The following is a 27,908-nucleotide window of genomic DNA, read 5'->3' on the forward strand; positions in this document are numbered from 1 at the left end:
TTACTCTCTTTCTAAGTCATTCTTTAAATATCTTTGTTTACACGTTCGTTTATTACTATAAACAAGGTCTCCTAGAAAGAAAGTCATCCAATCTTTGAACAAAAATGCTTTTCTCAAGTTTAATCAAATCTGCTGCTGTTGCTGCTGCTTTAATCGGTTCAACCGTTGCTCAACCAGTTCAACATGCTCATAACCAACACAAACGTGGTGTCGTTGTTGTTACCCAAACTGAAACTGTTGTTGTTACCGCTGGTCAAAACCAAGTTGTTGGTGGTCAATCAACCACTTTGACCTTCTCAACTGTTGATACTGCCTTAGGTGCTCCAAGTTCATTATCAACCACTGTTACTAGAGGTGCTCCAGTCGCTGATGCTTCTTCAGGTTCATTCTCATACTCTGCTGACCCATCAACCACTACTTTATCATCATCAACTGGTAACGGTGAATCTTCAACTGCTCCTTCATCATCAACATCTTCTGCTGCTTCAGTTCCTTCTTCTTCAGGTTCATTCAAATCTGGTAAAGGTATTACTTACTCCCCATACACTTCATCAGGTCAATGTAAATCATTAAGTGAAGTTCAATCTGATTTTGAAAACATCAAAGGTTACGAAGTTGTTAGATTATACGGTGTTGACTGTAACCAAGTTGAAAACGTTTTACAAGCTAAAGCTGATGGTCAAAAAGTTTTCTTAGGTATCTTCTTTGTTGATTCAATTGAAGCTGGTTGTAACCAAATTGCTGACGCTGTTGAAAAATACGCCTCATGGGATGATGTCTACACCGTCTCAATTGGTAACGAATTAGTTAACGGTGGTCAAGCTTCAGTTTCTCAAGTTGGTCAATACGTTAAAGCTGGTAGATCCGCTTTATCCTCAAGAGGTTACAATGGTCCAGTTGTTTCAGTTGATACTTTCATTGCTACCATCAACAACCCAGGTTTATGTGAATTCTCAGACTACATTGCTGTTAACGCCCATGCTTACTTTGACCAAAACACCGTTGCTGAAGATGCTGGTGAATGGTTATTATTACAAATTCAAAGAGTCTGGACTGCTTGTGGTGCTAACAAAAACGTTTTCGTTACTGAAACCGGTTGGCCATCAAGAGGTGACACTTACGGTAAAGCTGTCGCCTCAAAAGAAGCTCAAACTGCTGCTATTGACTCTATCAAATCTGCTGTTGGTGATGATGCTATCTTATTCAACGCTTACAATGATTTATGGAAAGCTCCAGGTGCTCAAAACTGTGAACAATACTGGGGTCTTTACTCCAACTAAATTTAAATTGATCTATTCAATTTTGATTTACTTTTTTTTTATGTTGAAAAAGCAACATTTTTTTTATTTCGTTCTTGCTGAGATAATCGTTCAAAAGAAATTCTTTTGAATTGATTGTGATTTAGGTTTCTTTTATACTACCCTTTATTATTATTTAACTATCTTTGTTATACCATATTTTATATTGTTGTGATACCAAATGTATGAAATGGATATGATATCCTTTTTATTATTTAAACATTGTTATATAATGTAGAATTATTCACGAATATGTGAGATCGTTTCAATAAACTTTTCGAGGCTGATTTTATACGAAACAAAAAACAAGTGTGGTACATTCGCGAACACCACCTCAAGCTTCAAACAAGCCTCAAACGTTCTTGAGGACGTTCGTTAGCCCATGGCTCTCAAGAACACTCTGCGTATAGATGATAGTATCAAACAATCGTGTTACGAGCTGAACTGCTACAAAATATCAAAGACTTTTTAACTTAATTTCAAATTGCTAAGCATTTTCATGGTCTATAACTAGTGTAGTCTCCCCTACCACGACCTCTACCTCGATAATTCCCTCTGCCACGAGTATTGAAACCAGCCCTTCCGTTGTTATTGTAACTGTCTCTATAACTAGAACCTTGGGACCTAAGGGGTGACCTTGGGAAGCGTTTTGGGGGAGATCTGGATGGTGTTCTCGATGATTTTCTTGGGGGAGTTCTAGAAGGTGTTCTTGACGGTGTTCTGGAGTATCTTCTTGGTGGAGATCTCGAATAAGATCTTGATCTTGAGTACACTCTTCTTGGTGGTGATCTAGAGTAAGAAGGTGATCTGGAATAGTTTCTTCTTGGTGGTGACCTTGAGTAGGAACGCGATCTGCTGTAACGGCGAGGAGATCTTGATCTTGATCCTGAATAGGATCTGCTTCTTGAGTAAGACCTACTTCTTGAATATGATGGACTTCTAGTGTAAGACCTGCTTCTTGAATATGATCTTGATCTGGAATCCGAGTATGACCGTGACCTAGAATATGATCTTGAATAAGAACTTGATCTGGATCTGGATTTCGAGCGACCCCGGGATTCCTCTTCTTCTCTCTTTTTGTTTGTCAAATCTTGGAGTGTTTCTCTCATAACTTCTGTCAAAACACCTAACCCAATAGCAGTAAAATAATTGATCGAGAATCTCAAGTCATCAGCATTTTCAACTGGGAAAATGCCATGCAAAAACGGTTGAATATACTCTTCATCTAATCTCTCTTTTAGACCTGGGATTCCTAGCTCTTCAACCAATTCTTGAAAAATAAACTTTATGAAAATACGACCAGCAGAAGTAGTATCGTTTTCTGTTAAATGAATAACTTCTAAAACTTCCCAATCAAGAGCATCGCTCGATAACATATGACCCCAGAATTTTGAGACGTTTCTTAACGGGTTTGATTCAAACCTGTGGATTGTGTTGTAATTCTCAGTGAATATCTTTTTGAATGCATCACTCCAAGTTCTTCCTTGACGACAAAGTTTCTCCCCACTAACACCATAATATTTGGAATAGGTCGTTTCTTGCGAGCAAGCTTTAACAACCATATCTACCACTTTATCTTGATCTTCAACTTTAACCTGAAGCTTCAGTAGCTTATGAACAGCTTCATCTGCAGACATACTACCTTTCAATATCAAATAAATATTTTTTCTGAAATTGTTCAAATTTGTCTCTGTCATGTCTTTGATTTCAAGTTTCCCAACATCGTTATCTTCATCTTGATTTTCATCATTTGAAACATTTTCCGCGGCCACTTCTTCGTACTCATCATCTTCATACTCTTCCTCTTCATCATCCTCATCTTCACCCAAAATCTCTATTCTAATCTTAGCATAATCCTCTTCATGTTCCTCATATTGTTCATCAAATTGGAAAACATTTAAGCCATCCTGTGCTTTCAACTTGTCATCTAGGCCTACCTTATGCGTAACTTGGTCATCCTCTTCCACTAAATCTAGTCCTTCTGGAATGATTGGATATTCCTTGTACCCGTCTCTTCTAATATGGAACAGCACTTCAATCATATATTGTGTTCTTTTCTCCAAAACCCCCTCTTGCAAAATCTGTCTCAACTTCTCAAAAATATCACTTGTAGCAGCTGGTGTAATTTCTGAAAGATATTGTCCAATTTGCTTTAATAAACCAACAGCAATATCAACAGAATCATCGGTTGGGTTATTCAGTAATAAATGTAATATCTGTAATGCTAGAATCTCATGACACACCTGTTGGTTGCAGAGATGAGCCAAAAAAGTTGTTGATGATATACATAGGGCTTTGTTATTTCTTTTAAATGCTTTTCTAAACTGGATAACCAATCTACTTATCAATAGGTCACCAATTTGAGGTAGTTTGGAGTTCAAAACTGCTATCAACCCAGCATAAACAGGTGTGAAGGTCAATGCTAAACTCTGAGCTTTCATGACACTTCGTATGAGTAGCCCAAGCCCTTTATGAAGATTCAAATTGAACAAAGCAACAACAATGACTTTGATATTACCGGTATTTGCCTTATTCACTAACCCGTTTATATTCTTCTTCAGTTTTTCCCATTCCATCTTTTGATAGTCCTTGGATCCCTTGGAAACATTTATCTGATCCAAAAGCGCCCTTAGTTTAGCTGGAGGCACATATCGACCACCAGACCTCAGTTCTTGTAAACGCTTGTACTCTTCTAGTGGATCAATACGCTTTGATTCTTCAGGCTCTGAGAGGCCATTACTGGGAGCACTTTTATCCAAATCTTTGACCACTTGATCAAGAAATCTCTGGGTCTCTGACATTTGGATGATCTATTTACCTTTTGCTATAAAATTGGCTTGGTATCGTTACTTAAAACTTGTGTTTATGCCTTTCAATTCACAGGTCTCTCTAAATTTTGAAGCATTTTTCAAAAAAAAATGTGTCCTTATCGAATATTTTTGGCTCCGCGAAATTGGAATGCGTATTAACAGCGAACAAACTTGAGTAATAAATATTTTGGCAATTATCGTTAACTTATAATAATCAATTAAAGGAATGAGCTCCAAATCATCGATTGTCCTTCTGAAGAATGTTGACTCTATTCAATCATATGCTCCATTGATTGCGAAAGCTGCAGAGTTATCAGAGGAAGATAGCACTCTTGATATACTAATTCTACCTCAAATTTCAAAATTAAATATATTGGACGTCTTACTAGCAGAAATCTATACACTGGCCACTGAAATAATAGAAAATTTAGGGAAACCACAAATATTTACTCGTGTACTGTTTAATGAACACTACTGTGTTCTGAAAGAGCCAAGTTGGGACTTATTAATACTGGATAATTCAGACAATTCATATGATGATTTCAAATATCAGGATAAGGGAAGTCTGGACAATGTCAATGTGCAAAGAGCAAGTAATGACCCCCATCATTTGAAAAAAGATACAGATGATTCAGAAGCATCAAGTGAAAATGTTGTTGCTCTAGGTGGTACATTTGATCATTTCCATGACGGTCATAAGATTCTTTTAACTGCTGCCTTATTTTTGGCTAAGAAGAAGATTATTGTTGGAATCACAGATGAAGAACTTTTGGCAAAGAAAAAATACAAAGAACTACTACAATCTTATGATTACAGAAAGAAAATTGTTGTCGATTTCCTGAATTATGTCAAGCCAGGTTTAGAAATTGATGCAATTGCAATCCGTGATGTTGCTGGTCCAACAGGGTACATTGAAGATATTGATTCATTAGTGGTGAGCAGAGAGACCATATCTGGTGGGTCATTTATTAACAATCTGAGAAAAGAAAAGGGATTCAGACAATTGAAAGTTCACGTTATCAACGTCATTGGTGGCGAAGAGGAAGATGGGTTTCAAAACAAGTTGAGTAGCACACAGTTAAGAAAGGAAGAGTATGAAACCATGCTCGCAAAGAAAACCGAATCTACAACAAACCAATAAGTTCATAATTTGTGTACTGGAAATCAATTAAAAAATCAACATTAAAAGATTGAAAGAAAGAAAAATCAACTAAAAAGAACAAGCAGGTGAATGTTATGAATATTTTGTAGTGAAATTATGCAACAATAAAACTTTACTTGATGGAAATACCACCACCCTGTAAGGAACCTTGGCGACTTGTACGATTTGGATGATCCATACAAAGATAATCACTTTCTGTAATCTCATCATAAGTCACCAAATCATCATCTTCAAGATAAAGAGGCTTCTTGAACTGTGTATCCCATGCACACAATGAAACTTTTGAAAACTCTTTTGTACCTAATCCAAACTTCTTTTGTAAACGTTTCTTAGTTTCACTCAACTTTTCTCCTGGAATCAATTTAAAAACAAAAGAAATACCATGTTGTCTGGTTGGATCCTTGTTAAATTGAATAACTGGAACCAATTTTTCATGATCTGCTTTATTGCCATTGTCGTCAATTTGATCACCTTCTTCAATAGCAAATTGTTTTTCTAAAGTGATGGTTTCTTCAGGTAAAATTGCAGCGAAGATAGTCAATGTATTTTCCAAAGAAGCAACTTGAATTTCAGGATATAAAACTTGGAAAAACTTGAAATTAACATTAGCCCAAACCATACAATTTTCTTTATCTTTAGCATCAAAGCCAGTCTTGTGTTGAATTTTATCAATTAAATCTTGAATAGTACCAGTTTTTGGAATCAATATGTCTAAAAGTTGATAATGAAAGTAACCAGATGTTAGCCAATGAACTTTGATTGACTTCATATTTTCCAATTCGTGTAGGGAGATATTTAATACTTCATATTCAAACAACGGTGTTAATGCTGATACTGACTTTGGTGTGACGTTCCCAACAAACATATCGGTACGTAATGGAATTCTATTTCCACTATAATTAACAAAAATTCTCAAATACTTTGGATCAACTTTTGCAACTTTACTTATTCTTGTAGCCAACTCTTCATATGGAGCATGTGTTGAAATCCAAAAATCAAACAACTCATCAGTGTCTTTCTTCTCTTTTTCATCACCATCTCCGTTCACAACAACATATTCATCGTCATTTGAAGTATCTGCTAATGGCTGTGCTTTCACGTAAATTCTTGTACGTAAATATTCATAATAAAGATTTGCTGAATCATAAAATGGATAGATATCCCTAGAATTTGATGAAAGTATGTCTTCATTATTATTGAGAACACTCTTTTGAACAGTGAGTATATCACCATTTGAAAGTTCAGCTTTGTAAAATGAATATGATGGAACCAAAACTTCAATTGATGTTGGCTGTATCTCTTCAAATAAATCTAATGTTTGATCTGGATCAAAGTTCAAATACTTGTTGATTTTTGGAATCAAAGACTCAATGGTTGCATCAGAATCTGTGTAGAAATGTGTTAAACCCTTCAATGATTGATTTTCAGGATCAAAGTATTTCAAAAACATTAAAATCTTTTCAGAGCTAGTGACTAATTCAGTTTCTTGAGTTTCTGCAACAGTGGACTCCTCACCAATGGCTGTGTTCAAGTCATTCTCAGGTTCTTCGATCCATAAATTAGCAGATGAATGTTTCTTGGACAGAAACTTTTCATAAATCTCACCAACTGTCAAATTGTCATACTGGAGTTGTGATGATGGTCTTAAGGTTTGGTTACGACGATAGTTCATAATCCAGAAATTAACGCTCTCTCCATCAATGTCCAAAGATTCCTTCAATTCAGTGAAGATCTCAGTGAATTTCTTCTCTTTCAAGACTCTTAGTGTATAAGGTGAATCTTCTTCAGTGTAAGGACCTGTTGGAGCTAATCTTTCACTTGCACCAAGATCAAAACCTTCATATTTCTTGAACAATTTGTTTGTGTAAAAATTGATATTCAAATACAAATAACTTTCCTCCAACTCTTTACGTAGTCTTTCACGTTCTTCCAATTCCTTTTTAACTTCATCAACAATGTAAGTAGGAACATCACTTTCAGTAACCTCCTGTAATATATTAGCCGACTCGTTTCTGTTGATATAAACCAACATATAAGCACTTGTATGACGACGATATTGGTAGTTTTGATATTGAACCCTAGTCATCTTGGCCAGCTTGGTATTGTCCAATGGATCCAATCCAAAATTCTCATCAAACACTTGTCTTCTAGTAACTTTCCAAACTTTATCATCATCAAATCTATACCAGTTATTGGATTGGTCTGGTTTGATCATTGCATAATAATGACCAGTGGTGATATCACCAGCATGAACCAAGACCCCATGTAAGTCATAAATCAAAGGATCCGGGTTTGAACCTTCTTGATGCTCCAGGTATGGGCTTAAATCAATTGATTCAGGGAATTCATGGCGATCATTAACCTTAACTAATTGATCATAATTGAAATCATATTCAAATCTCTTCAATTGAAGATGTAAAACGTTTGGAAATGATTCAAAGATGACACCTTTCTTTGCATCTTGTAAACCGTAATCTTGGGCAGCATATTGATTTTCACCATTCATCAATTCCACTTCAATATAATTTTGAAATGATTGGGTCAAATTGCTTAAATTTTTAACATTCAATTGAATATCCCAAAAATCTTCGGTTCTTGAGGATTCATAATCAACATTGATACATTTGATATAACTTTTCATTTTACCAACAAATGTATTGTTTAATGAATTTTCTGCAACGGTGCCTTTCATTCTTGCTTCTAATCTATCCATTAGAATTCTATTCATTTCTTGAACATCATGTTGAGTGAAAGCTTCACCAGTATCCCAACCAAAAGACTTCGTCAATTCAGTAGTATCTAATGGATCCTGAGAATGTTGCAATTGATAAAAGATTCTTTGTAAAGCCAAGGCAACACTATCATTTGGATCTTCACCTTCTGTGGGGATTTGATAAACTGCTTTTCTAAAGCTCTTTGTGAAAAAATAAGACTGTAATAAAGAATTCAAATAACATGTAGCACCTTGATTTTTGAAACCAACAAATCCAGTTTCTTTTTTAGAATCATAATCCAAAAAGTTATGCCACAATACACCAGTTGGATCTTTCAACACTTTAACAAAAGCCGTTATATTAACTTTATCCTCCCAAATCAATGGACCATGATCTTTACGTGATTGATATAATGCTTTCAGGTCTGTAAAATTAGAAAATCCCCAATCAGTTGCATCTTTATTAAATCTTTGATGAGAAGTATTTAAAATATAATTCTTTGGATCTTTTGGATTTGAAATGACAAGAGTAAATTGGGCACAAACATACCAATTCGGGTCTAATGGCTCTTCTTCACCTGTTTCAGGGTTTGTTTTCTTTGGTTGAACAGGTTCTAAATACAACGCCAAATGTTGATTAGAATTCCCACGAGGAAACAATAGAATATTCCACTCGACACCACCAACAGTAAATGTTGGACCACGTACCTTTGCTTCATTAAGCGCCCTGTATTCTTTGATCTCCCATGTGTATTGTCCCTTTTCTATGATTTCCTCATCTTCTAAAGGTGGTAAAACTTGGTCCAACAAGTGAGAGAAGTCATGGGTATCTGCTGAAGTTGGTGATGTATAGTAGTCAGCTGGAGACGCTGTGGTTGATGCTGTTGATTTTCTCTTCTTCAATTCCACAGATGATGTATCAGTTGAGGATGATAGCGGAGTGTTTGTATCACTCATGATCTCATCCTCTTCATTTGGGTCCTTTGTGATTCTTGTACTCATTGCTCTGAGGTGTTTATCTATGTTGTATTTGTGAGTGAATCTAGCGGAGGATCAAATGAAGTAATGCAATGGTTTGAACTGTTGTATAGAGTTGATGGCAACAATATGTCACTTTTAATTTAAACCAATAGAAAAGTATTGCAATTGAATCTATTGAGTTGCTTTTTTGATGCCAAACTTTCAATTATATGAGAGAGCTGAATGAATTCCTGAGTTAAATATCGTGACAAGTGAGATGAATATCAAATTTTGTTTTGATCCAAAGTAAAAAGAGATCTTAATTCATTCATGGGATCAATTTCCCATTACACGTCAGAAAAGGGATAGGGATAGAAATTACGTAATCAGCAACCCGCGAAAATAAAAATTAGGCTTACTCTCGAAATTCTTTGATCCCATCAGGTTCGAAGCGACGCCTCACCCCCACGACCCACGAACCCCCATGTCTTTTTAAACACCCTGGTGAATAGTAGGTGGATCTAAATGAATATTTAGCTTATAAGTTTCCGGAAAAACACTATTCGTAACAAGAACCCGAGTTTGTTGTTCCGTTAACTGTCCTCGATGATTCAGTTGAGACATGTTGAATGTGTAATCTAGAGACTAGTGTAATCATGGTTAACCGTTTCATCGTTTGATGATTCAATCATACTAATCTTCGGTGATTGAAGCATGAAAGTATTCACTTCTCAGCTACGCTATATGTAGACTTTTGGCCGCCAAATTGAATATCTAACCAGCTATTCGAGAAAAGCAGTACACAATCAGCAGAAACAGTAAACTTGACTTTTATTTAGATCTGTTCTTATATTAAAGCTTCATACGATCGATTTCTGATTGTTCAGCTTTTGTTTCTCACGACAAATATGTCAGTATTTTCGCCATGGAACAATTTATCAGCCCATTTCTCAAACTTGAGAAACGTTTGCCGGAAAAACTCGATATTAAAGTATTCGATGTGAGATTTGAATCATCCTGTGCTATAAAGCTATGGTTGACTTAAACTAGTGAGAGATCAAACCCTAGATTATTCCATCAATTGTTGTTGGTAATCCTCTAGAGAGCACACATGTGTTCACAAATTTTCGTAAAGAGCAGGTTGTCAAAAGAAATTTCTGATAACTGAGCGAAAAAACCTGGGGAGAACATCAATTTCAAGGAAGTGTATCGCTTTACACCATGGTCCATGCCTATAAGTTAGCACGCTTTTTCTCGAGGTTAAAGTTTACAATTCACTCTGTAGCAAGTTAAACTGTTGTCAAGGCTCAAATTGAAATCTTGCTATAATTTGCAACTTCGTGAGATATAGCTTTTACTATTGTCTTCAGCCCGATTCCTACCTATTCCTCCCTATCCCTCCGTCTAGCTTTTAGGCGGGATTTTTGGCCTTGCTACGCGTCAAAATTGGCTGAGATTGGAACATGCCATTTGTGCGAAGATCAACTGCTTCACCAGCAACAACCACAAGACCAACTGAAGAAGCAATTACACTACAGTCAAAGTGGAGAGTTGAAAGTACTGAAATAGAATTGAAGCTCTGTCTAAGAATCAGAATAGCAATTGAGTGTACGCTGAGCCAGGTGTTAATTTGTTACTCCCCCTTTAACTCTCGGAAATACCTTTTTGTAGCAGCTCAGCTCGAGGAAACCACCTCCAGCAACTACAACATGAGCTACAACTTCAATTGATCCTTCGCAACCTGACAATAGTAATCCCCTACAGACACTACTGAAATATTCATCTTCTCTAAAGTTTAAACCTGTTATTCATTTACATTTCACAAAATTATGCGCTTAGACTGGATTCAAAAGAAATCCAACAGAAACTTCGAGGAAAGGCCAAAAAAAAAAAAAAATCGCGATGAGCACCATTTGATGTCAATTTTTTTCCACTTGCACAAACTGAGGTACGATTTCGACAAAGAAAGTGGCCTTTGATATGCGCAGTCTCAACTGATTAATATGCCATCTGATTTTAACTATGCTGTGTGGGTGGGCTGCTCTGCATGAGGGTGTTATGATACACAGGCTTTGACCCTTAATGGCGAAAACAAGTATAAAAGAAGTGATTGATCCCCTTTAACAAACATCAATCATCAACCTTTTTAATTTCATCATCAAGTTTTATAACTTAGAAACACAAACAAATTATCAATTTACAAATATAAACAATGTCTGACATTACTTTGGGTCGTTATCTTTTTGAAAGATTAAACCAAGTTAAAGTCCAAACCATTTTCGGTTTACCAGGTGATTTCAATTTATCATTATTAGATAAAATCTATGAAGTTGAAGGTTTAAGATGGGCTGGTAATGCCAATGAATTGAACGCTGCTTACGCTGCTGATGGTTACTCAAGAGTTAAAGGTTTATCAGCAATCATCACCACTTTCGGTGTTGGTGAATTATCAGCTTTGAACGGTATTGCAGGTTCTTATGCTGAACATGTTGGTGTTTTACACATTGTCGGTGTTCCATCAATCTCATCTCAAGCTAAACAATTATTATTGCATCATACTTTAGGTAACGGTGATTTCACTGTTTTCCACAGAATGTCATCAAACATTTCTCAAACCACTGCTTTCATCAAAGATATCAACTCTGCTCCAGCTGAAATTGACCGTTGTATTAGAGAAGCTTATGTTTTCCAAAGACCAGTCTACTTAGCTTTACCAGCTAACTTGGTTGATGATTTAGTTTCATCTGATTTATTATCAACTCCAATTGATTTATCATTAAAACCAAATGATCCAGAATCTGAAAATGAAGTTGTCAACACTGTCTTAGAATTGATCAAGAAAGCTGATAACCCAGTTATTTTAGTTGATGCTTGTGCTTCTCGTCACTCTGCTTTAGCTGAAACCAAAGATTTAATGGATCTTACTCAATTCCCAACTTTTGTCACTCCAATGGGTAAAGGTGCTGTTGATGAACAACATCCAAGATTCGGTGGTGTTTACGTTGGTACTTTATCAAAACCAGATGTAAAAGCTCAAGTTGAAAATGCTGATTTGATTTTATCTGTTGGTGCTTTATTATCAGATTTCAACACTGGTTCATTCTCATACTCATACAAAACTAAAAACATTGTTGAATTCCATTCTGATCACATCAAAATTAGAAATGCCACTTTCCCAGGTGTTCAATTCCAATCTGTTTTACAAAACTTGAACAGCAAAATTGCTCCAGTTGTTAAAGGTTACAAACCATACCCAGTTCCATCATTAAAATTAACCACATCTCCAGCTTCCCCAGAAACTCCATTAACTCAAGAATGGTTGTGGACTAAATTATCATCATGGTTAAGAGAAGGTGATGTTGTCATCACTGAAACTGGTACCTCAGCCTTCGGTATTGTTCAAACTAGATTCCCATCAAACACCACTGGTATTTCCCAAGTCTTATGGGGTTCTATTGGTTACTCAGTTGGTGCTGCTTTAGGTGCCGTTGCTGGTGCTGAAGAAGTTGACAAGGAAAAGAGAGTTATCTTATTCGTTGGTGATGGTTCATTACAATTGACTGTTCAAGAAATCTCCACCATGATTAGATGGGGTTTAACTCCATATATCTTTGTCTTAAACAATGCTGGTTACACCATTGAAAGATTAATCCACGGTGAAAAAGCTTCTTACAATGATGTTCAACCATGGGATCATTTAGCTCTATTGAAAACTTTTGGTGCTAAAAACTACGAATCCATTAGAGTTTCAAATGTTGGTGAATTTGATAAATTGGCTAAAGACAAAGCTTTTGCTAAGAATGATAAGATCAGATTGATTGAAGTTATGTTACCAGTTATGGATGCTCCAATGAACTTGGTTAAACAAGCTCAATTAACTGCTTCAACTAATGCTGAAGCTTAATTTATGATTAAGTAACAATGAGTTATGAAACAAAAAGAATTATTTAGTGGTTTTTTATTTAATTAATAGGGTTATTTTTATAGAATGAATATTTCAAGTTAAATCTTTTTAAACTGTAGCGCCTTATATGAAATATACTATATAGTACGTCTTATTATAATGGTGATTTCCACAAATTTTACAATTGCTCCGGCAATTATAACAATGGCCAGCAGCTTTTTTAGTTCATTCTTACTTGTTTTTATTCTGATCATTTATCCCTTTTATTATAAATCCACTGTAGTCATTATAGACTGAGCTGTCGACCCCAGTGATTTTGTACATTATTAATTTAGCATTTTATAAATTATACACTGCAATATGATCGGCAGATAAAAAAAAAATATATAAATATATTATAATTATATTCTCAGCTTATATATAGTACCGTCTAGTGTACTAATTACTAGTACTAAAAACGTCTTTAGTATATACTAGAGCGTCGTTAAATATGATCCAGCTGTTATCATAATAATAAATATATTAATTACTTATAATACAATATTACATATTAGCTGTTAAAGTCGACTCCGGCGGCGCATGGGCCCTGTTAATATATTTATACATATTGATAATTACGTACATCTTTAGCTGCAGCAATATTATTAATGTTAAATATTATATATTTAATGTTAATTAGCTAGGTACGTAGACGTAGTACTAGTAATAGCTAGCTGGCGCTTTCTACAATTTAATTAATCTCAGCAAAAAATATAAATAATATTATGATCAAATGATCATAGACCACAAGTTAATCAACTGATCATTTAACATCCAAACCTGCTTGAACACCATCAATGTTTTTGATTTTTTCAATCCAAGCCTTCAAGTGAGGGAATTGATCAATATCAATATCATTATAAGCATAAATTTTAACCCATGGGAAAGCGGCAATATCAGCAATATTCAAATGATCACCAACTAACCAACCATTGTTTTCTTTCAATCTCAATTCATAAACTCCAAAGACTCTTTCAGTCTCGGCTTTGTATCTCTTAATACCATATTCAATTTTTTCTGGAGCATAATGTTGGAAATGATTAGCTTGACCTTGATATGGAGCGTGGGAGGCAATTTGGAAAGTTAACCATTTGATTTGATCCCAATAATGTTCATCATTAAGTGAATAATAGTATTTACGTTCCTTGTCATATTTTTCACCTAAATATAACAAGATTGCTCCAGTTTCAAATAAAATTGTTTGTTTCCCTTGAGCATCAACATCACTTAAAGTTGGGATACGACCATTTGGGTTGATTGCAATAAACCAAGGTTCTTTTTGGATGTTTGTTCTAATATCCAATCTTCTTAGGGTGTAATCAATTCCTAATAGTTTCAAATATAAAGTAGCTTTTTGACCATTTGGAGTTTCGAGTGAGTATAATTTCAAATAAGGAGCTTTTAAATCTTTTGGATGTTCCGGATCAGCCAAGTCTAAGTTTGTTGAAGACATTGCAGTTGAGAATTGACGTTTGATTGACGATTGATAAGTTTTACAATTGATGGTTTGTTTCAATGAATTGAGTACAAAAGCTGAATTGCTGCACTTTATATAATTATTTGAAACTCTAGTTGAAATTAGTAATCTTGGGAACCACAGTAGAGACATTATGAGACCACAATTAGAGAACTAGGGTGGATATAGACCAATTGAGCATTGGGCCCAACAGAAAACGTATATTGTTTTATAGGGGTATCTATGCACTCTCAAAAGAATATTTAGTAACTTGCTTATAAATGTGGCTTTTGGAGTATTGGTCCTTGACACACGGTTATATGAAACGGCTATTTGAATTAATCATCACGTGATATCACTGATTACTAATTCAGACACGTTAAATTACATAATTCTGGAAGAGATAGAGAGAATTGAACAATAACCATTTGATAGCTATCACTGTGCCTTTATTCAGCCCTGGATTCTGTAGGCTTCTGACTTGTGAAGTGTAGCGTCTCACAGGCTGACTATGTCCCACTCTTGGTCCTAGTCTAACGGCTCCCTTACAAAGAGATACCCTTTCAACTTCACCAAGCTGTGTACCTGACACCAGAATCCAGATGCACTCTTCTGGATCTTCAGAGCTCTTCCAGAATCCACAGCCCTGGTCCATCTCGATCTCTACCCCTGGGACACTCAGGTACCAGACAAGGTCTTGCAAAAGGAATGTGTTGATGTTGATGGGAATTTAAAGCACTGAGAAAAAAAGGTGTATGTAGTACTAAAGGCCATTTAGGTACGTACGTTGAACCCTGCTGTAGAGACTCGAGAGCTGTTAATAGATGAAATTCAGATGAAACTGACACCACGCGCAAGCAGATTCCACCGTAGCACTTTCGAGCCTACGTCGACAACTACAACCTGCCTAAATTCTACAGGCCTGAGCCGACAGGAGAGGTTTCAGCACCAGTGCTTTTAAAGTCTGAAATTTTAGCTCGTGATTTTCCACGCTCTGATCTCTATCAAGCCTTGGGCCAAACTCGATTTCCTCTTCATCGTCAACGTTTTCAACTTCACCAACTTTCCAACTTCACCAACAACAACCAACAGCCAACGCTACAACGGCAGTATACACAGGGTCAGCCAGATCTCACATCAGCACCAAAGCAGAAATCCCACCGTTGCTTTTGTCGAGCCAAAAGCCAAAATCCAAAATCTCAAGGCCCACGAAAAGTTTAAAAAATAAAATTATCAGCTTCTTCCAAGGATTAGAGAAAGAGAAAAAAAATCATCAAGAGGAAAAGAACAACAACCACCTCTTTGCAAGCGCTTCACTACCACTTTGCTTTAAGATTAGCTACTCTACTTGATATTCCATACTCTGGCTTCTCCCTTCATTCCTCCCACAGAACTGGCATATTTTACCTAAAAGAGTTGATCTCTGACCTATCCATTTACATCATACTTAGCGGATTACTGGTGATTCAATAGTTGAACAATGGTGTCTATTCTCAGGTTGAACTACCAAAGAGTTCTTCATCAAATTGCCACATTGATGCCTCTCAGACAGCTGAAAAATATCTTTATTGGCTCGATCTTGATCATATTAGCATTACAGATTTATCTATTGAACAAATCATCATTCACTGGTACATATAAATTGGGCGGTTCAAATGAGATTGTTATAGTGGATAAAACAACCCCTGTCTCGTCTCATTACAAGTACATATTGGATAAATATTCAGAAAGTTTCCCTGCATTACCTTTCAATAAGAAATGTGAATTATATTTTGATGAATTATACAAATTGAATCATGATTGGGAAGTTGTCGACGTTCAAAAAGATACAAACAAAGATTACAACAAGGATGCTTTCAACCATGATCAATTCATGAGAAACAAGATCCAAGAATACAAGAAGAATAATGAAGATAAAGAACCATCAGATGGTAAAAAAGCTGAATTTGAATTAGATTTCCAAAAAATGGTTGAAGTTACATTAGGTGCAGAACAAAATATGATTGATGCCGTTACACATTTGAGAGTTTTCGGTAAATGTTATTTAAATGACAATGGTGTCTCAAGTTCAGTGTTGAGTAATTGGTTTAGCGAAAAGGAAGCTAAAAAGCAAGATGAAGAAAAAATCGATATGTGTTATGATATTGAACAAAGATTATTCCCATGGTTAAGTAGAGAATTACCTGTTTTCAAAAGATGGAGTGGTGAATCAATCATTGGTATTCCAAAAATGTCTAAATATGTCGATGAGATTTATGAAGATGTTGATTTACCTTATTCTGTTAAAAATGGTGAAGAAGTTTCAGATGATCAAACAACTGATAAAGATACCGGAACAAAAGTTGATAAGTTCAACGCTAGACTATTAAGCAAAAGATATGCCAGATCAAATTGTTTTTTAAACACATGGAGATCTATGCTTAACGGGAAAGGTATTGTTTTGTCAGCGGCTGATAAATATGAAAGTGATTTGGTTGGTTTATTAAGAGTCCTTAGAGCATTGAACAACAAATTACCAATCCAAATTGTTCATAAAGGTGATTTGAGTGAAAAAGTCCAAGATAATTTAGTTAAAGTGGCAAGAGCTGATGATGTTCAAGTTCCAAAATATTTATATGATCAAATCAAAGATTTCACACCACAAAATTTCCCAAAACAAGAAATTTGGTTTGTCAATGCTAAAAGATGTATCAGAAATGAATATCGTGGGAATTTCAACATGTATGCTAATAAATTGATTGCATATTTATTCAATTCATTTGATGACATTTTATTAATGGATACTGATTCCATTCCATTAGTTAAACCAATTGAATTATTCAAATCCGGTCCATACCAACGTACTCAAACAATTTTTTTCAAAGATAGATTTAATGTGGAAAAAGTTTCAAAACATGATTCTGAATATTTCAAAAGATTGATGCCTTCCAAAATTGATGAATCATTATTCACAATCCCTAAAACTACAAATCATACTTTAGAGAATCGTTATATTAAAAACCAATTCCGTCATGTTATGGAAGCTGGTATGGTTGGTATTAAAAGATCAACACATTTCATTGGTATTTTAACTTCAATCCAATTAAATTTCTGGACTGCAACAAATTCAAGAATTTGGGGTGATAAAGAATTATTCTGGTTAGGTCAATCAATCTCTGGTAATGAAAATTATGAATTTAATAAATATGATGTTGTTGCAGTTGGTGAATTAACTCCAATGGAAGATAGACCAAGAAATACCATTGCACATGAATTATGTTCTACACATCCAGGCCATTTAAGTGGTGATGATGATTTCACTTTATTATGGATCAATTCAGGTATGAGATATTGTAAAGTTGATACTTGGGAAGGTGATATGGATCAAGAACGTATAAAGAAAAAATTCAAATCAGTTAAAGAAGTGGAAACTTATTATAAAAATCCTGTCAAGATCAATGCTGCTTTGATTCCACCAGGTGGTGATCGTTCAAAACCTAATGGTAAAGATGAACCTGCATTTGGTTGGATCATGACACCTCCATGTAAAGGTTACCTGTGGTGTGCTTATGATATTTTGGGAGGTAGTACAGATCCAAAAGATCGTGGTGCATATGTTGAATATGATAATGTTACTGAATATAGAAATGAATATCTTGGTAAATTATGGTTGAATCAAGATTTGGTGGATTTAAGTAAATATGAAGTTCAAATTAAGGTTGATGAAGAGAAAGAAAGAGTCAAAAAGGTAAAGGAAGATAATGAAAAGAAGCTAAGGGAAGAAAAGGAAAAAAAGGAGAAGGAAGAAAGAGAAAGAAGAGAGAAGGAAGAAAAAGAGAAGAAAGAAAAAGAACAACAAGAAAAACAAGCACAAGATGGTAATGATCATCTCATATAATTTGATTTAAAAACAAAGTCATGACTTTATATAGTACGGTTGGTGTTTAAATATGTTAGGGGTTGATTTAATTCGATTGATAGAGGTTTTATTTGTATTTATTTAATATTAATAATTTGATGTTATTCAGATATTGTAAAAATTCAAAACCTGTAATATCACGTCTGCTACAAATTTCCCCAAATTATTCCTTATAAATAAACTATATTCATTTTTTTTATTCTAACATAAACCGTATAAATCTTTTCTCACCAAGAGGGGGAATATAAACAAAAATGCAATCTCTTTTTTCAACCATAATAACGAATGAATCTATTGTGGTAAATCTTGAGGATCTGGGTTTGAAATCCAGTGGTTACCAAAGTATGGGATTTTTTGGAAAAAAGTAGTTTGGAAAATTGGAACACCTTCAGCAAAGACGAAGATACCCATTAATGAAGCACCACCCCAGATGGCCAAGTTTGGAGTGTAAGCTAATAAGTTTTGTAAGTTAAGTTTACCCAAGTGTGGTAAAGTTTTGTAAACTGGTTGAGCAATGTACTGGAATGAGAATAGTTAGTGCTTGTTCATTGGATCCATCACTGGTTTGTCATCCTGAAGATCAATAACTTACTCTGACCATTGTGTATGATTATATGTGATGTATTTGATCTATTAAATACGTTGTTATACTCGAAAAACAACCTTTTTTACTTCATTTTCAAAAATGTGTTGAAATTTGAAAATGATAACCTTCAATTGGCTGGGAGAGAAATCTTACGTAATACACGATCATGTGATATATCACATGACCCTGAACTGATGATCACATGACAATCGCGTTAAAAAAGCTCTCAACTTCAAAAAATAAATAATTCGGAGACTCAACATGTCAAAAAGTTTGATCAAATTGTTAAAAATTGCATCAGATTAGTGACTGCATATGACTATAATTGATATTTGAGGTTTGAACTTTGAATTGATCGTGTAACGGGTTGTACAATCCTTTAGCTTTCCTGTAACGGTCATACTAGGTGTTGAGTAAGTTGTGTAGCTAAAATGAGACTCGTCGACAGAAGGACTCGGAGAGTATTCTAACCAGAAAAGTACAACTAGCGTAGATGACGTTGTCTATGCGCTTTCTACAGCTGATACAAAAAATAAAAGGAAGCCAATGAGGTTAAAACTTGGCTCCAATATAAGTTAATGGTCAACGACTCAAGAGTCCGTGGTCACTGGTGTAGTCTTATATTTCGCGCCAGCTCCATGATGGATTTTCGACTGGTAGTAGGTAGTAGGTACCACAATAGTAGTTCGTGTACTATGTATTGCCAGAGTGCGGCCGTTTATTTTCGAATGTGGTACATTCTTTAAACAATAGAGAAGCTGAGCGCAAACTTACAGGTGCAAATATCGTACAACTTCGATATAAGCTAACAGGTAAACACCATCTTTATGCTTTACAGAATCACAAGATCTCAAGTTTTTCCTTCTCTAAACTTATCAAGGTTTTCAACACAAAGAAACCTTTCTGCAAGTGTACAATTTTAATCTTGCTTGATTCAGTCTCAGACCATCCAATTCAACGTCCCTTTTCTTTTGCTCACGAGTCTTCGGACATTTCTTCTCACAAAACGCAGTCCCACACTGTAGTCTCTTCCTTTATAGGGTGAGCCATGCGCATTGACGCAGGGAACCCCCTGGAACATGATGGAATAAAATGTGAATAAATAAGTTTTAGCTCATTGAACGGTTAAATTTGACGATGATAAAGGTCAAAATTCACAGGTGTATAAAATTAGCAATTATAAGTATGAAACCCTTTTGAAACCTGATAAAAATTTGATAAATCAACGATATTTGGATCCCAAACTGAGAATTCTAGTTTTAAATTATTGGATTTACCAATTATCAAACACCCGCCAGACAAACAGTAGTATAAATAATCAACAAGCCTTGTGGTTAAAGTAATAATTTTTGGTTTAGCTAGCAAGCAGGGCGGTTCTAATCACGAAGAGGAACTCAAGCAGCAGGAAGGTTCAACAACAAGCCCAGATATAACTTAGCAAGAAGTATAACAATGGTATCGGTAAAATGAGAATGTGATAAAAAAGATCTTTCGAAACTGTTTTTATAAAAAGATTTTGATCTTCTGTGAAATTGGTTCTGGTTTTTTTTTTTTGTAATCGAAAACAAGTAACTTGTCTCTTGACTATCTGCGGATCTGTAGACTCGAGACCTGGGACTTGTACCTTATTTGGAAAACCTTGTTTCAATCAAGAAGGCTTCTCAATTCTTTCATATCAAAACCCATTGTTTATTTAACAAGTCTGGTGAGCTCGTCCAATTTTGAGAGAATAAGCTCAAACACTGGTAACTACAACTACCAAAAACAACAAAATATCTACTTCAAATCCAAAATATTAGTCCTAATAGGGTTAATTTTCCTTGGTTCCAACCTATTGTTATCAAGTCTGATATTCAATGTCAACAATTATAATGAATTCATTGAAATAACAAAAAATCTAGATCTTTATTTGAATTTAAACAAAAAATTTTTCCAATCTAAGGAGTTTTTACAACATTTCAAAATCCCATCAACTTTCAAAGAAAGTTTCATAAATGATAATTTAGCACATCATGAGTTTAATCAAAATTATTCAATTTCTGCATATTTGAACCATTTGGTTGATGTTTACTCAAATGAAAGAGACCCAGAAGCATATTTAAAGAAGAATCAAATTGATTTCCATTGGGGTGATTGGGTCGATTTAGCTCCTGCAAACCCATTTGTTAAAAGTTATGATGATTTCTTAACAAAGTTTGGTAATAATGAAACTGAAATGTATTTGTTTATGAAAAAAACATGTTATGATAAATTATATGACGTTAAAGATTCTTGGTTAGATGGTGAAACTTTCAACCAGAAATTATTTGTTACTGAACACTTACAATCAATTGGTATTTGCTCTGCTATTTTTAAGTACTATTATGCTACAATTCCAGAAAAAGTTGTTATTGAAACTGACTTCAAATATTTTGAAATGCCTGTTAACCAACACCGTAAAAAAGATCCATTTGGAGTAGATGGTTTATCCAAGATTTACTACAACATTGATAAGGTTTCATCAAAACAAATTGCAAACTTCAATCCAAATGATCGTGTTACTTTAGTTGACAAATTGAAAACTACATATTTTGATAAAGGCTTCAATGCTGAAGATCTCAAATTGAAACCAATTTTAGATCAAAGTCCAGATGATTTCAAACAACCAGATGTCCCAGAATTGATTAAAAAATATGAAGCTATTCCAAATCCAACAAGAGAAGAATCAAAATATTTAAATTTCTTGAAATATTCAAATGCTGAAGTTGGTAATGCTAATAAGTTCTATTTCATTTTCCCTTGGATTCAGATTGATTCAAAAGCCGAACTACATCATTATAATTTCCCTTGGATCAAACAAATCATTTCACATGAAGAACGTATTCAAGTTGTTCATCATCTAATTAGATCATGGTTCAAATATGCCGAACATGCTCAAATCATATCTTGGTTCAATTATGGTAATTTGATTGGATGGTATTTCAACGCTCAAAATTTACCATGGGATAATGATGTTGATGTTCAAGTTTCCATTAAAGATATCGATAAAATTGGTCGTTATCATAATAATACCCTAGTTGTGGAAAACCCAAAGAATGGTGATCATATCTTTTGGATTCAAACAAATCCTTTCTATTTACAACAAAATAATGCTCAATTCATCGATGCCAGATATATTGATGTTAAAACTGGTATTTACATTGATATTTCTGCACTATGGGAAACAAATATCCCATTACCTCATAATTTCAAACCAAAGGAAGGTGAAATTGCCATTCATTGTAAGCATTATAATTGGTTTTCATTTAGTGATATTTTCCCATTAAGAAGAACAATTTATGAAGGTGCTCAAGCATATATGCCAAATGGTATTGAACCAATTTTGAAAAGATTTTATGGTGATAAAGCCATGAATAATTGGAATATTTTTGATCATAATTGGCAACCAGATATTGGATTATGGGTTCCTAATCAAGTTTGTGAAAACGCAATGATCCCTGCAACTGAAACAAGATTTGATGAAGATGGTCAATTAACTTTATATGGTGCCTGTAATAATACTGAATTGTTGCATGAATGGAAAGCTGCTAAAAAAACTCATCAAAATCATTTAAAAGAGCATGAAGCTATCAGAAACGGTGAAGATAGTTCCAAATTTAGTGAAGTTGATTTCCCAGTCTTTAGAGAATTCAACTATGAAGAGTATAGATGAACAACCAGATACGAACGTGTATATTAGTCATATAATCATATATTAATTATAGGAAAACAAATGTACTTTTCAACTACACACAATGTCCAGCACTGTTGTGTCAAATAAGAACTCAAACCCAACATGTGATTTATCCGAGGAATCCTCATCCCATATGATTTTCAAATATTTCAAAATCTTTAAAGTTAAACTTGAATTAATTTTTGATGCAATGTTGAGAAACCCATAAGTTAAATACTCTCTTTGTTCCATTGTCATTGAAGCCGAACCTGAAACGAATAAACACCAAATTGATATCAAAACTTCATGTGGTTCATATAATGAATAACAAAATTTGTATTCTTCAATCATCTTGTTAACTTCATCTTGTAACTCCTCTAATTTGATATCCCAATCACATATCTTTTTGGTGATTATTAAACAACCGTATAAAATACTTTTAGCAAAGCTTATATTTACCAATTTTCTTCTATCTTGATTTTTCACTTCATTCAAAACTTTCAATTCTTCATAACATTGGAATTTCAAATCTGATGATAACAATAAATCTTGTTCAGGAATCGGATGTTGCAACAAACGACAAATCCAAGTACATTTAGCACTTAATTCTATTGCTTTCAAAGTCATACCCAATAGTGGATGATTTGTCCAAGGATCATTAGAATTATTGTTAATCATTGGAACGGTTAAAATCTTGTCAAACTCTTCAAAGAATTGGAAAGGAGAAGGAACCGAATTTGATGCTAATTTATTATGATGACATAACATAATAGTAATTGGATAGTTGAAAACAAAATGCTCAATTAATAACCTATCAAGAATACTTGGACCTGGTGTTTCAATTCTTCTTTTTTTCAAAATCTCATAAGCTGCACTTAAATGAGATGCACTTTTGGTTGCGTTCAACCCAATGTTTTTATCACGAAGGCATAACGTTTGTAAGATTTGAACACTAACGAAAAGATGATCCTCACAAGCGTTTGGTGAATTTTGTAGATCTTGCACCAAGAGATTCACACTATGGACATATTTATCATGAGCTAATTGATGGAATTCATCACTGTTGAAGCATAATAAAGTAGCACCACAAGCTAAGAATATCTCACGAACTAAAGGATGCGTGGCAGCAAATGGGGTCAGTATATTGTAAGGAGAAGCTGGACTATCATCCTCACAGTGTAATGCTGTGACTGAAGGAATGAATTTCTTTATAAATTGGTTATAACACAATTGGTCTTCATGAGATAGTTCAATGCCGGGGATTGTATAATTCTGATCACGTATTAGAATTTTGTTAGACTCTGCAGCTTGATCCACTTCATGAAGTAGAGAGTCTGGAAGATCAAAATCAAAACTCTCAACGGTAGATGGAGGCGATTTAACGTTTTCATTCTCCAGTTGAATATTCAAGAGTTGAGCCAATAATACAAATTCATTTTCACCATTCTTTCCATCATCAACACCATCCTCTTCTTTCACCAACTTCACCTTGACATGCTTGGGCCATTCACAATCTAGCCCATTTCTGTCGCATGCCTTGCAAATAGGTTTGGATTCATCACACTTCTTTCTTCTTTTTTTGCAACACATGCACCCATCTAAAGATTTCTTGAATTTCTTACGTGCTTTCCTCTGTTTTAACTGAGACTCAGGTTTTTGAAAATCGAGGATCTGCTGGTAATTATGATACGTATTGCGTTCCATTGTATTCTGTTCCATAGTCATGTATGCAGCACAATGTTTAGTGCATAATTAGCTTGTGTATACAAAGGAAAACATTGTTTTCAATTTCCTTGAAGTTTCAAGATCAGAGCGCGCTTTCCTAAAACAGAAAGCGCCTCGAAACTATGATATGAACGAGGACGACTGATGAGTATAAAAGGACAAGGAAAGCTCAGAATCAATGGATTGGTTTCAATAAAAGAGATGAATTATATCAAGGAAAGATGTCCACTATCACTGAAACTGCTGCTACTACTTTGAAACTCAGTGGGAACCCGGTCAGGGCTCTCAAGGTTAAGCCAAACAGATTGATTAACACTATCCACGAAACTGCAAAATTTGGGGCGAAATTCAAATGGGGTCCTCTTGAAACTGATACCGGTGTTTGTCGTCTTGCCTTATCCGATGAAGATAAAAAAGTTAAAGATTGGTTCGTCAATGAAGTCAAATCATTAGGTTGTAAAGTGAAGATTGATCAAATCGGAAACATATTTGCAATCTTCCCAGGTCAAAACAACGATGCCAAACCAACAGCTATGGGATCACACCTCGATACCCAACCAACAGGAGGTCGTTATGATGGTATATATGGTGTGTTATCAGGGTTAGAAGTGCTGAGAACTTTAAAAGACAACAACTATGTCCCAAAATATCCAATTGTTTTGATTAATTGGATGAATGAAGAAGGTGCTAGATTTCCATTGAGTATTATGGCAAGCTCAGTTTGGTCAGGTGCTTTCAAATTGGAGGATATTTATAAGGTTGAAAGTGTTACAGATGAAACTCCAGTTACCGTGGAACATGAATTGAAGAGAATTGGATACCTTGGAGATACTCCAGCTAGCTATGAAGCTATGCCATTAGCTGCTCACTTTGAAATTCATATTGAACAGGGCCCAATTTTGGAAGCTGAAAATAAGAAAATTGGGGTCGTTGAAGGTGTTCAAGCTTATACATGGTGGAGAATCAAAGTTACAGGTAAAGCTCAGCATACTGGTACTACTCCATTGGCTTTACGTAACGATCCTTTATTAGCGACTTCACAAATGATTGTTAAGGCGAATGAAATTGCCAAAAAGCATGACGGGCTAGCAAGTATTGGTATTTTGAACTTGGGTCCTGGTGTTGTTAATGTTATTCCGGATGAGGTCTCATTTGCTTTAGATATGAGAAATGTTAAAGATGAAGTGTTGAATAAAATGATTGAAGAGTTCAAAAAGGAATTTACAGAGATCACTAAAGCTACTGGTTCCAAGATCAATGTTGAATTTGAACATTTACATACTCAACCAGCAACTCATTTCAACAAAACTTGTATCAAATGTGTTGAAGATAGTGCTTTGGAATTATTTGGAGCTGATCAATACAGAAAAATTACAAGTGGAGCTGGTCATGATTCTTGTTCAACTGCAACTAGATGTCCAACATCTATGATTTTCATCCCAAGTAAAGATGGTGTTTCTCATAATCCTGAAGAATATAGTACACCAGAACAAGTTGATGAAGGTTTTAGAGTATTATTAAGCGCAGTCTTGAAATATGATCAATTGAGAACCGAATAAATGATGTGTTTTTTCTCGTTAATTGCCTATGTAGTTTACACGTTTGATTCAATATAAATAATTCCTGTTATATCCGGATCTAAAGATAAGCTATCTCCCTAAAACGGATAACGCTGCAATTCACTCAAATGCTTTAATAATTTAGTGAAATTAATTGGGGGGCAAAGAGATGAAATACAAAGGGTAAATGTTGCGAATGTAACACCGTCGTATCTTTGCATTGTTGGAACGGTTTTACATTTACGAGATAAGTGTTTGAATCTAGTTTGAAGTTTGACCCTGCGGATTTGTGATCTACTAGATCTATTATCTACACTTATTAAAGATCATAATTAAACAGCTTGTCAACTTCTATTGAAAATATCTCGATCTAATCAAACTAGCAAAGGGTTTAGCTCTTTCAATTTCCCTCCAAGGGTACTTTGCCCTCTTTTCAAATAATCACCATAACCTTTCTTTCCAACAACTCCTTGATCTTTCTCAAAGACAACTTCACCTCTTAGCAATGTATACTTTGGCCAATTAAGCACTTCAACACCTTCGAACGCTGTATAATCAAATCTATGACCCAAGTCTTCATTCTTCAGATTATACTTAATCTCTCCTTCTGGATGCCAAATAACCAGATCAGCATCATAACCAACACTAATACTACCCTTTTTACCATCCAATCCGTACAATTTAGCAGGGTTTGTACTTGTAACTTGAACAAACCTTTGAGGAGAAATACGGCCTTTGGAAACACCATGACTCCAAAGCAACGGTAACCTAACTTCAACACCTGATAAACCATTTGGAATCTTTTTGTAATCTGGGGCTCCTTTAGCATCAAGACCTAATTTCTTACCAGAAGGATCATCATAGTTTGATGGAGCATGATCTGAAGCGAAAACAGTAACAGTACCATTGGTTAAAGCTTCCCAAACACCTTCCAATTCTGAAGATGAATCACGCAAAGGCGGTGAACAAATATATTTGGCACCTTCGAAAGGGTCTTCATGATGATGAGATTTCATCAATGAATTTGTAAGGAACAGATATTGAGGACAAGTTTCAGCATATATTGGAATTAGTTTATCTTGTGCCTTTTTAACATGTTTTAAAGCAACAGGTGAAGACATGTGAACAATCAAGATTGGGATATTGATGATCTTAGATAGCTGAATAACTCTATAGCTCGCCTCATCTTCAGCTTCTATTGGTCTTGAAACTGCATGGTAATATGGATCTAATAATGATTTTGCTTCTAGTTTGTTGTTCAAGAACTGAATGATGTCTGTGTTTTCAGCATGAATCATTTGTGTTATTCCCAACTTTCTTGTCTCCAATAAAATGGTTAATATTTGATAATCATTCAATTTCAAAGCATCATAGGTGGTGTAGATTTTGCAAGAGGTTAATCCCATTTCAACCAATTTCCCCAATTGTGAAATTAATGCTAGTGTTGGGTTTCTAACAATCAAATGGAATCCATAATCAGAGTAACATTGACCTTTTGCCCTTTCCATATAAGCTAGAGTATCATCCACGATTGATGATTTTGAATCATCATCATTAGAACCTTGTAAAGCAAATGCAATGACAGTTGTAGTACCACCTCTAATAGCTATTTTGGTTGCATGTTCAAAAGTATCTGAATAGATCGAATTGGGTTCCTCAAGATGAACATGAGGGTCAATACCACCTGGAGTAACATAAGCACCTTTACAATCTATGATCTTGTCACCTTCCAATGGAGATGCAGAGATTGTATCAAATTTACCATTGAGAATACCAATGTAAGTTGAAGTTGGAAGGATATCCGAGCCTGTTACAATAAGACCATTGTGAATAACTGTATCAAACACCATCTTTGAAGAGTCAAGGGAATATGAAAAAGAATGAGCCTATTGTCTTCAGACATTTTTTTGTGGAGCTACTTTTGAGTACAAGCTGATTCATGCATAGGATTCATTTATCTTGATGAACTCGACGGATTTTAAGTCGATGTCCACATTCGGAAAGAGTTTCTTAGGGCAACAAATAGAAGGATAAGATCTTTTAGATTTAGTGGCTCAAAATAATCATGTTGACCGAGTTAAGTTGATGTAGAAAATGATGAATATTT

The 27,908-nt window shown here is 34.9% G+C and overlaps 13 protein-coding genes across 13 annotated transcripts; 7 read left to right on the forward strand and 6 right to left on the reverse strand.

The window, feature by feature from the left end:
* Positions 1-104: 104 nt before the first annotated feature.
* SCW10 (putative family 17 glucosidase) lies at positions 105-1,280 on the forward strand (the record flags this gene model as incomplete). The annotated part of the gene is made up of 1 exon (XM_019185892.1): positions 105-1,280. The coding sequence occupies one exon, from the start codon at positions 105-107 to the stop codon at positions 1,278-1,280; it is 1,176 nt and encodes a 391-aa protein (XP_019037618.1).
* Positions 1,281-1,741: 461 nt separating this feature from the next.
* Positions 1,742-4,133, reverse strand: CWC22 (U2-type spliceosomal complex subunit CWC22). Its single transcript, XM_019182797.1, has one exon. The coding sequence runs from the start codon at positions 4,097-4,099 to the stop codon at positions 1,796-1,798; it is 2,304 nt and encodes a 767-aa protein (XP_019037619.1). The 5' UTR covers positions 4,100-4,133; the 3' UTR covers positions 1,742-1,795.
* A 201-nt stretch (positions 4,134-4,334) lies between these two features.
* CAB4 (putative pantetheine-phosphate adenylyltransferase) lies at positions 4,335-5,249 on the forward strand (the record flags this gene model as incomplete). The annotated part of the gene is made up of 1 exon (XM_019183760.1): positions 4,335-5,249. One exon carries the CDS (start codon positions 4,335-4,337, stop codon positions 5,247-5,249), a length of 915 nt encoding a protein of 304 aa, XP_019037620.1.
* Positions 5,250-5,382: 133 nt separating this feature from the next.
* On the reverse strand, positions 5,383-8,985 carry UBP15 (ubiquitin-specific protease UBP15; the record flags this gene model as incomplete). The annotated part of the gene is made up of 4 exons (XM_019185893.1): positions 5,383-6,291; positions 6,319-7,067; positions 7,095-8,747; positions 8,937-8,985. The coding sequence occupies 4 exons, from the start codon at positions 8,983-8,985 to the stop codon at positions 5,383-5,385; spliced, it is 3,360 nt and encodes a 1,119-aa protein (XP_019037621.1).
* Positions 8,986-10,159: 1,174 nt separating this feature from the next.
* WICANDRAFT_96122 (uncharacterized protein) lies at positions 10,160-10,727 on the forward strand. The gene has a single exon (XM_019186512.1). It carries the CDS (start codon positions 10,407-10,409, stop codon positions 10,671-10,673), a length of 267 nt encoding a protein of 88 aa, XP_019037622.1. The 5' UTR covers positions 10,160-10,406; the 3' UTR covers positions 10,674-10,727.
* Positions 10,728-12,947, forward strand: WICANDRAFT_46076 (alpha-keto acid decarboxylase family protein). Its single transcript, XM_019182593.1, has one exon. It carries the CDS (start codon positions 11,156-11,158, stop codon positions 12,845-12,847), a length of 1,692 nt encoding a protein of 563 aa, XP_019037623.1. The 5' UTR covers positions 10,728-11,155; the 3' UTR covers positions 12,848-12,947.
* A 702-nt stretch (positions 12,948-13,649) lies between these two features.
* WICANDRAFT_34659 (glutathione S-transferase family protein) lies at positions 13,650-14,339 on the reverse strand (the record flags this gene model as incomplete). The annotated part of the gene is made up of 1 exon (XM_019182214.1): positions 13,650-14,339. The coding sequence occupies one exon, from the start codon at positions 14,337-14,339 to the stop codon at positions 13,650-13,652; it is 690 nt and encodes a 229-aa protein (XP_019037624.1).
* Positions 14,340-16,215: 1,876 nt separating this feature from the next.
* Positions 16,216-18,219, forward strand: WICANDRAFT_34130 (alpha-mannosyltransferase; the record flags this gene model as incomplete). Its single annotated transcript, XM_019182150.1, has 2 exons — positions 16,216-16,543; positions 16,685-18,219. The coding sequence occupies 2 exons, from the start codon at positions 16,216-16,218 to the stop codon at positions 18,217-18,219; spliced, it is 1,863 nt and encodes a 620-aa protein (XP_019037625.1).
* Positions 18,220-18,481: 262 nt separating this feature from the next.
* Positions 18,482-18,841, reverse strand: QCR10 (ubiquinol--cytochrome-c reductase subunit 10; the record flags this gene model as incomplete). Its single annotated transcript, XM_019184200.1, has 2 exons — positions 18,482-18,759; positions 18,833-18,841. The coding sequence occupies 2 exons, from the start codon at positions 18,839-18,841 to the stop codon at positions 18,532-18,534; spliced, it is 237 nt and encodes a 78-aa protein (XP_019037626.1). The 3' UTR covers positions 18,482-18,531.
* A 1,437-nt stretch (positions 18,842-20,278) lies between these two features.
* On the forward strand, positions 20,279-22,517 carry WICANDRAFT_80559 (uncharacterized protein; the record flags this gene model as incomplete). The annotated part of the gene is made up of 3 exons (XM_019185084.1): positions 20,279-20,287; positions 20,429-20,531; positions 20,728-22,517. The coding sequence occupies 3 exons, from the start codon at positions 20,279-20,281 to the stop codon at positions 22,515-22,517; spliced, it is 1,902 nt and encodes a 633-aa protein (XP_019037627.1).
* A 69-nt stretch (positions 22,518-22,586) lies between these two features.
* On the reverse strand, positions 22,587-24,242 carry WICANDRAFT_80560 (Zn(II)2Cys6 transcription factor domain-containing protein; the record flags this gene model as incomplete). The annotated part of the gene is made up of 1 exon (XM_019185085.1): positions 22,587-24,242. The coding sequence occupies one exon, from the start codon at positions 24,240-24,242 to the stop codon at positions 22,587-22,589; it is 1,656 nt and encodes a 551-aa protein (XP_019037628.1).
* Positions 24,243-24,463: 221 nt separating this feature from the next.
* WICANDRAFT_64560 (M20 family metallo-hydrolase) lies at positions 24,464-25,801 on the forward strand (the record flags this gene model as incomplete). The annotated part of the gene is made up of 1 exon (XM_019183761.1): positions 24,464-25,801. The coding sequence occupies one exon, from the start codon at positions 24,464-24,466 to the stop codon at positions 25,799-25,801; it is 1,338 nt and encodes a 445-aa protein (XP_019037629.1).
* A 374-nt stretch (positions 25,802-26,175) lies between these two features.
* Positions 26,176-27,651, reverse strand: WICANDRAFT_85483 (hydantoinase/dihydropyrimidinase family protein; the record flags this gene model as incomplete). Its single annotated transcript, XM_019185898.1, has 1 exon — positions 26,176-27,651. The coding sequence occupies one exon, from the start codon at positions 27,649-27,651 to the stop codon at positions 26,176-26,178; it is 1,476 nt and encodes a 491-aa protein (XP_019037630.1).
* Between the last annotated feature and the right edge of the window lie 257 nt (positions 27,652-27,908).

The sequence above is a fragment of the Wickerhamomyces anomalus genome, assembly GCF_001661255.1.
Source record: "Wickerhamomyces anomalus NRRL Y-366-8 unplaced genomic scaffold WICANscaffold_5, whole genome shotgun sequence".
Lineage (NCBI taxonomy): Eukaryota > Fungi > Ascomycota > Saccharomycetes > Phaffomycetales > Wickerhamomycetaceae > Hansenula > Hansenula anomala.